This window comes from Lolium rigidum, chromosome 1 (genome assembly GCF_022539505.1).
Source record: "Lolium rigidum isolate FL_2022 chromosome 1, APGP_CSIRO_Lrig_0.1, whole genome shotgun sequence".
Taxonomy (NCBI): domain Eukaryota; kingdom Viridiplantae; phylum Streptophyta; class Magnoliopsida; order Poales; family Poaceae; genus Lolium; species Lolium rigidum.
The window spans coordinates 138,585,590-138,596,197 of record NC_061508.1 but is presented as its reverse complement, the minus strand read 5'-3'; the positions used below and the strand labels follow the sequence as shown (position 1 = coordinate 138,596,197).

At 41.9% G+C, this 10,608-nt stretch overlaps 1 protein-coding gene across 1 annotated transcript; it reads left to right on the top strand.

Annotated features, from left to right (window-relative positions):
* The first annotated feature begins 406 nt into the window (after positions 1–406).
* On the top strand, positions 407–10,318 carry LOC124678385 (1-phosphatidylinositol-3-phosphate 5-kinase FAB1A-like). The gene is made up of 11 exons (XM_047214316.1): positions 407–1,474; positions 2,317–3,021; positions 3,311–3,464; positions 3,580–3,924; positions 3,990–4,892; positions 4,970–5,298; positions 5,367–5,490; positions 5,561–5,731; positions 5,846–7,312; positions 8,474–8,737; positions 9,587–10,318. Exons 1-11 carry the CDS (start codon positions 807–809, stop codon positions 9,908–9,910), a joined length of 5,454 nt encoding a protein of 1,817 aa, XP_047070272.1. The 5' UTR covers positions 407–806; the 3' UTR covers positions 9,911–10,318.
* The last annotated feature ends 290 nt before the right edge of the window (positions 10,319–10,608 follow it).

Here is a 10,608-nt window from a genome sequence, read left to right as displayed (position 1 = left end):
TATCCTAGAATTGACCGCGGTCCAAGTAAAAAAGGAAAGAAAAGAATTGATCACGGTAAATTATTTTGAAAAAAACAAAAAAAACATGAAAATTACAAGGGCTGCCAGAATTTACCATGACACCTTTTTCTTTTGGTGGCGCTGACTCCCTTGGCACGTTTTCCCTTCAGATTTCCTTTTTTTTTTTGAGGTTGTGTAAACGATTTCGAACACCTGATTTTTTATGCATCTCCTACGGATGTTGCCCTAAGAAAAGAAATTACAGCAGATGATTTGGAGGAAAGAAAAGCTGGTAAAACAAGCAACCCTGACAAAAACGGAAAGAAACTCGAAATTAAATCAATCAGGGAAGGAAAAGATTTGAAAAAAGAGGAGAGCAGGACGCGTCATTTTAGTTTGCTTTCTATCCGTGGCCCGTGAATCCGCACCCTCGAAGCAAGTCCAGCCCCGTGCGTGCTTCACTGGCGCTCTTCTGGAACCCTCCCTCATCAGCTACTCCTAATCCCAACCAAAATTCGTTTCTTTCTTAAACCAAAATTCACTTCCCCACTCGTGCAATTCCCGTTTCTCCAGTTCGATCCAGCGCCGCCGGATTCGTGCCGAGCTTGAAGCTGCTCCTCCCAATTCGGCCGACGACGAGCTGCCTGTGTGGTTTGCTGCCGATTCAAGTGATCTGATCTGGCGGCGGCCGTGCCGAGGACGGGGTTGCTCTGAACTCGGAAGCGGCGAGGGCCATGCGAATTGGGGCGCCGCTGGGTTGAGCATGAGGGGCGGGGCTGCTGCAGGTGCGCGTGGCCTGCTGGGTCATGGGATCGCCGGAGGGGCGGCTCGTTGAGCTCTTCGGAGCAGTCAAGTCGTGGATGCCGCGGCGGGGGGAGCACTCGCCGCCGCCGCCCGCGCCCAAGGCGGCGGCGGCGGCTGCCGCTGCCGTCCCGCTGGCGGCCCCGCAGCAGCATGACCTTTCCCGGGACTTCTGGATGCCCGACCAGAGCTGCCGGGTCTGCTACGACTGCGACGTGCAGTTCACCATCCTGAACCGGCGCCACCACTGCCGGCACTGCGGCCGCGTCTTCTGCGCGCGCTGCACGGCCAACTCCGTGCCGCGCACCCCGGGGGACGCCGCGCGGGAGGACGGCGACCGGATCAGGGTCTGCAACTACTGCTTCAAGCGCTGGCGGGAGGAGCAGACGCCGGCGTCGCAGCCGTCGAGCCCGGTGCTGAGCCCGACGCCGTCCGCCGTCAGCGTCGGGAGCGACAAGTCGTGCTCCACCGGCCGTGGCAGCGCGGTCACCAACGGCCAGATGTCTTCCTACGCGAATCTCAGCTGCACTGACTTTGGGTCCCCGCCGGTGGACGGCGAGGGCCGCAAGCCTGATGCTGCTTCTCTGGAGAAGCAGCGTGCTGCGATGGAGCCGGCTGGGAGCATGGACCATGTGGACAATCCTCCCGATCCATTCAACTTTTGCTTGAATAGGTATGCCTTTTTCAGTCTTCTGGCTTTGTTCATCACCAATTATTATATTAACTTCTTCTTTTTTAAAGAAAATTAAACTATACTAGCTTTATACAATGTCGTAGACAAAGAAGTATTGTTTGAGATAGTTGGCCAATCAGTAACCTGAGACTATACCTTTTAATTTCTGATACATGTGTTGTTAGATTTCGGTACAAGTATTTTGAGCTTACTTCTTTTTGAAGAAAATCAAACTATACTAACTTTATAGAATATATTATAGTGTGTGGCACCAATACAGTCTTGAAATGTCCCTTCGGTGTTCTACCAATTCATGATAGTACTGTGATACAAGCATGCAGAAATTCATAAGTTTTTTGTTCCTTTAGAGAACATAAAAAGTCATAAGCTGTTGACTGTTGGTTAACCAACAAACGGTGACTGGAATCAGTAGCTCTGTTAATCATCATTATCATATCTGAACCAAGTAGAAGATGAAAGGTGCTGATCCAAAAGTACATTTTAATTACTTCCTTTTATCCTTTTCTCATGCATTGACTTATAGTGGCAACTTGCTCACGCTTCTTTGTGCCAAAACAAGGTGATAGCACTGTATCGAGCAACAATGCAAATGCCTGATACAATCATATCATGTAGCTAGCTACCTGATGATAAGCCGGATGTGATGAGTTTACGTGATGGCAAGCACTCCAGATTTTGGACCAGTTATCTTAATGCTCAAGTTCCGTTTTCTGGAAAGTACTGTGCAGAGAAACTATCAAACTGAACAAATAAATGGTAGAACTGTATTCGAAATTGCAAGTTGCATTCCGGTGACTAACTGAATATATATTTTCTTCTAGGAGTGATGATGAAGATGATGACTACACAATTTTTCGCTCAGATTCTGAAGTACACCACCTAGAAAACTCTGAAGAATACTATGGACCTATGTGTTTTGATGATCATCAAGCTCTCTGTGGTGATGCTGCTAAAGAATCCGCATCCCCAAGGAAAGATACATCGACCTTAGTTACTTCTGTCGGAATTGATAAGATGGGAGATCATATCATCGATAATAGTGAGGAGTGCAATACTCGATCTTCTTCCCTGTACGGCATGGAAATATTAGAAAATGAACTTGTAGATTTTGAAAACAACACCTCACTTTGGCGACCTCCTGAAGCCGAGGATGAAGAGGATGACCATGATGGTGATCCATGTGATGATCATGAAGGGGAGGATGCCACAGGAGAATGGGGGTATCTGCGCTCAAACAGCTTTGGCACTGGACATTGTAGGAGTAGAGATAAATCTGCCGAGGAACACAAGAAAGCCATGAAAGATATTGTTGATGGGCACTTTCGGTCATTGGTTGCTCAACTTCTTCAGGCTGAGAATGTGCCATTGGCTGATAAAACTGGGAAAGAGAGTTGGCTAGATATAGTTACTTCTTTATCTTGGGAAGCCGCATCTCTTCTTAGACCAGATACCAGCAAAGAAGGACGAATGGATCCTGGTGGTTATGTGAAGGTGAAATGCTTGGCTTGTGGCTGTCCAAGTGACAGGTGAAGAAATTCACTCCTCCACGCATTACTTTCACACAGTCTAATGATTTTTGCATCCCTATGTGCTTGAGTATTTATTTGCCATTTGGCTTATGCAGCGCTCATAAGAATATGGTATTGCTTTTTAACGTAATTGACATATAGTGCTAGTGCTACAGCTGGCAAACTTGCTTCTCAAGTTACAGCACTTTGAATTTCATAGTTTCTCTACTTTTTTATGCATTTCTTTGGTGTTGCAGGTAAGAACTCATTTGTTTTTGTGTCTTGTTGTAAACTTCTTCCTTTCCAGCTTGGTTGTAAGAGGGGTTGTTTGTAAGAAGAATGTCGCTCATCGGCGTATGTCAGCAAAGAAGGAAAAGCCACGGATCATAATTCTTGGTGGTGCACTTGAATATCAGCGTGTATCGAATTTGCTTTCAAGTTTTGATACTTTACTGCAGCAGGTACTACAAATGAGTGCTTTTTCGTGCATACATTTAAAACCAAAGTGCATTGGGAGGGTAGTATAAATTGAGAATTGGTAATGCCGATTGTTTTCATGCCCTTTTTTAAATCCAGGAAACAGATTATCTGAAAATGGCAGTTGCAAAGATCAAAGCACACCAACCAAGTGTTGTATTGGTGGAAAAATCGGTTTCTCGTCATGCTCAGGATTTGTTTCTGGAGAAAAATATTTCTCTTGTTCTGAATATCAAAAGACCACTTCTGGAAAGGATATCCCGCTGCACTGGTGCTCATATAGTTCCATCAATTGATTATTTATCATCCGAAAAGCTGGGTAAGTGTGACTTATTCCATGTGGAGAAGTATATCGAGGAGCACGGGACAGCTGGAGAAGGTGGAAAGAAAATGCTGAAGACCCTTATGTTCTTTGAAGGCTGCCCAAAGCCATTGGGTTTTACAGTAAGTGTTGAGTTATTGATTCAGTTATAATACCTGGTCATGTCTAATCATCTCTGATTCTGTAGATCTTGCTAAAAGGAGCTAATGGTGATGAACTGAAAAAGGTGAAGCATGTTGTGCAATATGGAGTCTTCGCAGCATATCACTTGGCTCTTGAAACATCTTTTCTTGTGGATGAAGGTGCAACCCTTCCAGAACTCCCTCTTAGGTCACCAATTATTGTTGCTTTGCCAGATAAACCATCTAGTGCTGATAGATCCATTTCGACAATACCTATTTTACAAATGTCCACTGCTTCATCACCCAACAGTGACATGCTAAAGGATAATTTTAAATTCAATGATTTTAGAATGGTTGACCAAACGGCAGCAGCATGCTTCCCCGATAAGAAAAGCTGCGAAACATTGGAAGTTGAGTCAACCCAAACGCCACCTGTTCAAATCAATGACCAAAATGGAAACATAAGCTGTTTGCTGGGTATGGAACCTCGATCATATATTGATCCCTTGGTTCAGCAGTCGAGAATTTCATTATGTCATTGTCCTGCTTGTACTAGAAATATTGGCAGCGAAGTGAAGTTTGAAGAACTCCAGCCCGAAACAAGTAGACATGTGCTGGCTAATGGCTTCAGTTTATTGCCTGCTCATTCTGGAAATTCGGTGTCTGCTGAATGTGATCTTTCATCTGCCCATAATTCTGAGAATGATATGAATATAGCAGCTAGGCCATCTGCTCCTCTCAACTTAGAAATTTCTTATGATAATGGCAGTTCAAAGAATGGTTCGATTATAAAAAAGGATGAAATTCCAGCATCTCCAGCTGACAACCAGAGTATATTAGTTTCTATGTCCTCTCGTTGTGTTTGGAAAGAAGCTATCTGTGAGCGGCCACATCTTCTTCGCATAAAATATTATGGCAACTTCGACAAACCCTTAGGCAGGTTTCTGCGTGAGCAGCTATTTGATCAGGTTAGACCTAGATCGTTGATAAGTATATTTTTGTTTGCAGAAAATATATTTTACCTAACTTCTACAATTTGGTTTAGAACAATCGTTGTCCCTCTTGTGAACTGGCACCGGAGGCCCATGTTTATTGTTATGTTCACCCTCAGGGTAGCTTAACAATATCAGTGCGGAAACTTATAGTGAAGTTATCTGGTGAACATGATGGTAAAATCTGGATGTGGCATAGATGCTTACGCTGTCCACGCGATGATGGGCTCCCTCCAGCAACTAAAAGAATAGTGATGTCTGATGCTGCCTGGGGCTTATCTCTTGGTAAATTTTTGGAACTAAGTTTTTCAAACCATGCAGCAGCTAGTAGGGTAGCAAGCTGTGGTCATTCTCTTCACAGGGACTGCCTTCGCTTTTATGGGTATGTCCTCATCTCCATTCTACTTTATCAATTTGGTGAAAATTGTTCCTTAAATGTTTGAATTTCAGCTTCGGCGAAATGGTTGCCTGCTTCCGGTATGCATCAATCAAGGTTCACTCTGTCTATTTGCCACCATCAAAGCTTGATTTCACTTCCCAACATCAGGAATGGGTAGAGCTAGAGGCAAATGAGGTAGTGTGTTTAGCTTTATGAGCTCACTTACGAGGTAGTTTCTATCTGATGCTGATAGTCAATGTCTCAGGTGGTTGATTCAGCTGAACTCCTGTTCACTGAAGTGCTGAATGCTCTCCACCAAATTTCAGAGAAAAGGCCAATTACAGGCTCTTTTGATGGCAATGTAAAGATCCTTGAGTTAAGAAGAAACATAGTGGAGCTGGAAGATATCCTGCAAGCAGAGAAGGCTGATTTCACGGTAATTTGTTTTACCGTTTTTATCTATTTGCTTTGCTAAGAAATCATTGTCATACTTAAGCTCGGTGAAAAAAGTAAAGCTCCACCTAAAGTAGTATTCTGCATACATCTTCAGGAATCACTAAAGAATCTACTGAAAAAGGAAATCAGAAAGGGGCAGTTATTCATTGATATTCTTGAGGTTAACAAACTAAGGAGACAGCTACTGTTTCTGTGTTACTTGTGGGATCAACGGTTAAGTTTCATAGCAACCTCAGGTGGCAAATACTGCGATGCTCTAGGAGGGTTACGAGTTGGAAATAAGATTTCTGAATTCAATGATAGATCAGTCGATACCAATACAAATACAAAGTTGGAGAAGAACTCAAAGGGCACTGCAGTTGTTTCAAATGCTCAAGATGGATCCTTGGGACAGAGCCCAAGCCCGCTTCATGCTGGTGATGGGGGGCTCAACCAGCATGATCAATCTTATGAAACTAGCTTCAAAAACATTGACGAGTTGAATGGTACTGAAAATACAATAGCTAAAATCAGTCATTCAAACAGTGCAAGTGTCAAAGATCATTTAGATCAGCAAGAATCTAACATCAGTGTCCGTAGAGTTTCTTCTGAGGGTCAGTTCCGAGTAACGACCGATATTTCAGACACACTGGATGCAAAATGGAGAGGTGAGGATGGACCTGCTCCTGATGCAAGCTTGGTGAAGCCTTTAGCTCAGCTAGAAGGTACAGCTGCCGATGTGAAAAAACAAGCTAAAGCAATACCACACCATACTTCTGCTTTATCTGTCAGGTCTGGGGATACAGTAGAAGACTTGCTAAGCTGTCTTAAAATGCCATACATGACATTTTATAATTCCCTGAATACAAATTATGGCACAGCACCAACATTTGGGACCTTGGCCGACTACAATCCTGTATACATTTCATTGTTTCGCGAGCTATCGCAGCAAGGTGGAGCAAGACTTTTTCTGCCAACTGGAGTTAATGATGTTGTTATCCCGGTATTCGATGATGAACCGACTAGTATTATTTCTTATGCACTTGTTTCTCATATGTATCACTTCCAAATGTCAGTTGAGAGCAGCAAAAACAAAGACAGTGCAGATTCTTCATTTCCGTTGCCTGTATACGATTCAGGAAATTTTAATCCGTTTCACTTATTTGAGGATTTTGGATCCTCTGACGATTTCACTTCATCAGTATCTTCCAGTAGAGGATCCTTTGCTCCTGATGTTGTGCACTCCAGAGTTTCTTTTGAAGATGGTGGGCCACTTGGGAAAGTTAAATACACTGTGACAAGCTATTACGCAAAAAGCTTTGAAGCGCTCAGAAGGTCTTGTTGTCCATCAGAGCTTGATTTTATAAGATCTATCAGTCGATGCAAGAAATGGGGAGCACAAGGTGGCAAAAGCAATGTGTTCTTTGCGAAATCTCTGGATGATAGATTCATAATAAAGCAGGTCACGAAAACAGAGCTTGAATCATTCCTTCAGTTTGGTTCAGATTATTTTAAATATTTGTCAGAGTCCATAAGCACTGGAAGCCCTACATCCCTTGCAAAGATTCTGGGTATCTACCAGGTATGTTCACAGGACCTTTAGTCTCCTGTTTATATTTTTATTGGCAGTGTCATTGCACATTAATTATGAGGAACAAACTTCATTTGTGTGCTTGGATTATAGAGAAACTTAATATCTTTTGAGTATGTATACGCTTCTTGTGAGAAATGGCAATGGCTTCTAAGTAGAATCTTGTTCGGAAACAATGCTGAATGGGCAAAAATTTTTTCTGTCCATGCAATTTAGTTTTTTTCGAAATGTGTCCATGCAATTTAGTGATATGCAGTCTCTAGGAAATGATAACGTCTTCCGATTCCGAGCCCTTCTGTTTTATACATGGGCCCGGTCATTTTAACTCTTAGATGAATATATGAGATTTTATGGAACCCAGTTATTTTACTGGTGGGTAGAAGCAAAATAAAAGAAGTGAGCTCGAGCTCAAGGTAGCCCATTTAAAAATAAATCAAAAATAGTATTTCAAAGTTTTGAAAAATTCTGAATATAATTCCGGATGTAGTTAGGGATGTTACAGGCGCGTGAAATCACCATACGAAATACTTTAAACTCTGGGCTACCAAAAAAATGGCATACTCTGGCAAATTTTGGGGTTTTGACATTTTTTTTCGTAGTAAGGTATTACATTTTTTTTCACTTCTGCGTAGCCTAGTGTATAAAGTATTTCGTAGTAAGGTATTACACGCTTGTAGGATACATCCTTAACTACACCCAGATTTTTTCTTCAGAACCGTTTGAAACATAAAAATACCCTTTTTAGTTTTTTTCTTCAAAAAAGGGCTACCTGGAGCCTGAGCTCGCAAACGCCGTACTCTGGGTAGGAGGGGATTTCGTATCCAGTTTTAGAATCATGCATATTTATATGTAATTATGTATGCTTGCCATGGAGCCTTTTATTTGGTTAAGATATTGTTTCCTTATTTATCTAATTGTTACCGAGTTCAGGTCTTTTTGTACCTGGAATTGCATAGTGCCTCTTTTTAAAAGCACAAATGTGCTTCATATGGATTTGTAGATCTATGTTTGTTAAATATGCCTCCGGAGATTTTGCAACCTGCAAGTCATGTGTACAGGAAGGTTTTGCTTAGGTTTACCTAGACCTCGAGGAAGATAGGTAGATTTACCTCTGCACTAGGTAGTACTGAAAAACGGTGTGCTTTTGCTTAGGTTACAATTAAGCATCTGAAAGGTGGCAAAGAATCAAAAATGGATTTGCTTGTGATGGAAAATCTTTTATTTGGACGGAATATTACGAGGCTTTATGATCTCAAGGGATCTTCAAGATCTAGGTATAATGCAGATTCCAGCAACAACAAGGTCCTTCTTGATCAGAACTTAATTGAGGCAATGCCAACATCACCAATTTTTGTTGGGAACAAGGCGAAGCGGCTTCTGGAAAGAGCTGTTTGGAATGATACTTCTTTTCTAGCAGTAAGTTCAGATGCTCACAGCGAGAATTATCTGTTTTATGCATGCATTTCTTGTCCTTATAAAGACTAAAATAAAACGTAAGATATCTCAGGGTTGCTTGTTGACTTAAGTTCTTGTTTATTTAATACTCCCTCCAGTTCAAAATAATTGCCAAAAAATAGATGTATCTAGACATGTTTTAGTGTGTAGATACATCTATTTTTTGAGCAATTATTTTGAACCGGAGGGAGTAGTATGTTAACTCTTTCACCATGATTTATGGAACTTAATACTGGAGCATCAGTCTTTCGTACCTTTCTTTTGTGAAACCCGTATCTCATGAGAGACACAAGGTTTTGTTTTGTGAGGCATACTAATCTTTAATTCTCTGTATAAGCCATAAGATGGCAGATTATGCTTTCCTTTGCCAGGATGAGGAAAATCAATTACTATTTTATGGACAATGGAACCAGACTGCTATGTACCTTTGTCGCTGAACATTTGCTACTATCTAGGATGCATAAACATAGAACTTTGTGGATGCTGTTCACTCTGTAGCTTATGGTCTATCTTCATAGCATGTATATACTTTGTAGCCTACAGTAGTCAATATGTTTTAGACACAGCGTGTGCATGAGATGTGAAATACCCCTGGCCTGTGTGAAATACATTATGGAATACCAAACTGAACCTTGATACCAAACATTTATATAACATAATAAGCATGGACTCGCTAAAAATGATAATGCAGTATATATACTACATCATGTTAGTATATGAGGTATGGGTGTAACTGAACCTGGTAGTAGGATATTCCCCATATATGTATACATACATAAACTGATTTGCAATGTAACGGCTTTCTTTCAGGGAATTGATGTGATGGACTATTCCTTACTTGTGGGTGTTGATGAGGAGAAACATGAACTAGTCCTGGGAATAATAGATTTTATGAGACAGTATACATGGGACAAGCACCTTGAGACATGGGTGAAATCTTCTGGCATTCTTGGTGGGCCAAAGAATGCCGCTCCAACGGTAGTCTCGCCAATGCAGTACAAGAAGCGGTTCAGGAAAGCCATGTCTGCTTACTTCATTGTGATTCCCGAGCAATGGATGCCTACGATAATCAACCTGGACCAATCATCGTCAAATATTTGTGACGATGATTCTCAAAATGCTTCACAAGAGTGATATGGTGTTTTGCGAGTTAGTGACGGACAGAGGGTGCTGGATTTGCTCCCAATCCAATAATGAGAAATACTGACCTGGTCAATTTAGCTACTCAGGTGGCAATGAAATGGCCATCAGGTTGGACCGTGTATTCTCCTGTGCTCATTTGCACAGATCCGGTTGCACTCAAGAATCATGGCATGTGTATATTCTTGCAACTGTAATTATGATTAGTTTTTCTCTCTCTTTTGTCTATATAGTTCATATGTCAGGTTCAAGTGTCGTCTTGCCACTTGTAGGTAGTTTTCACTATAGCAAGATGTATAAGAGAACATAAATATTCTCTGCAAGTTGTCGCTGTATGCCCATGTTAATTTTAGAGGGCTATTGCCGTCTGTAGTTGAACAAAATAAAAGTTGAGTTCGTGCCTGAGCCTGTTGTACCATAGCCAAGACCGATTGTGTTTGTGCAGAACTTATCTCGGCTGATGCACCCAAACACAATCTCGGCAGGTTGGTAGCTCGTGTTCTCTAAATCCTAGAATATTTTGAAGACGTAAAAAAATTAGATGCGATTTTCTGGATTGACGATCTTGGTCTCCAAATGCGTGAACGAGAGGTTTATGCTACTTTTGCCTGGTCGCCTATGCTGCTGGTTGCAGAGTTCAGATTTTGTTTTGCTTGTTGTTTCACTTCACTGCTGAATCCAGAGGTAAACTG

Coding starts and splice junctions, on each gene's coding strand:
- LOC124678385 (XM_047214316.1), top strand. CDS start 807: ATGGGATCGCCGGAGGGGCGGCTCGTTGAGCTCTTCGGAGCAGTCAAG. Junction 3,465..3,579: donor TTGATACTTTACTGCAGCAG/GTACTACAAATG, acceptor TTTTAAATCCAG/GAAACAGATTATCTGAAAAT. Junction 3,925..3,989: donor CAAAGCCATTGGGTTTTACA/GTAAGTGTTGAG, acceptor CTGATTCTGTAG/ATCTTGCTAAAAGGAGCTAA.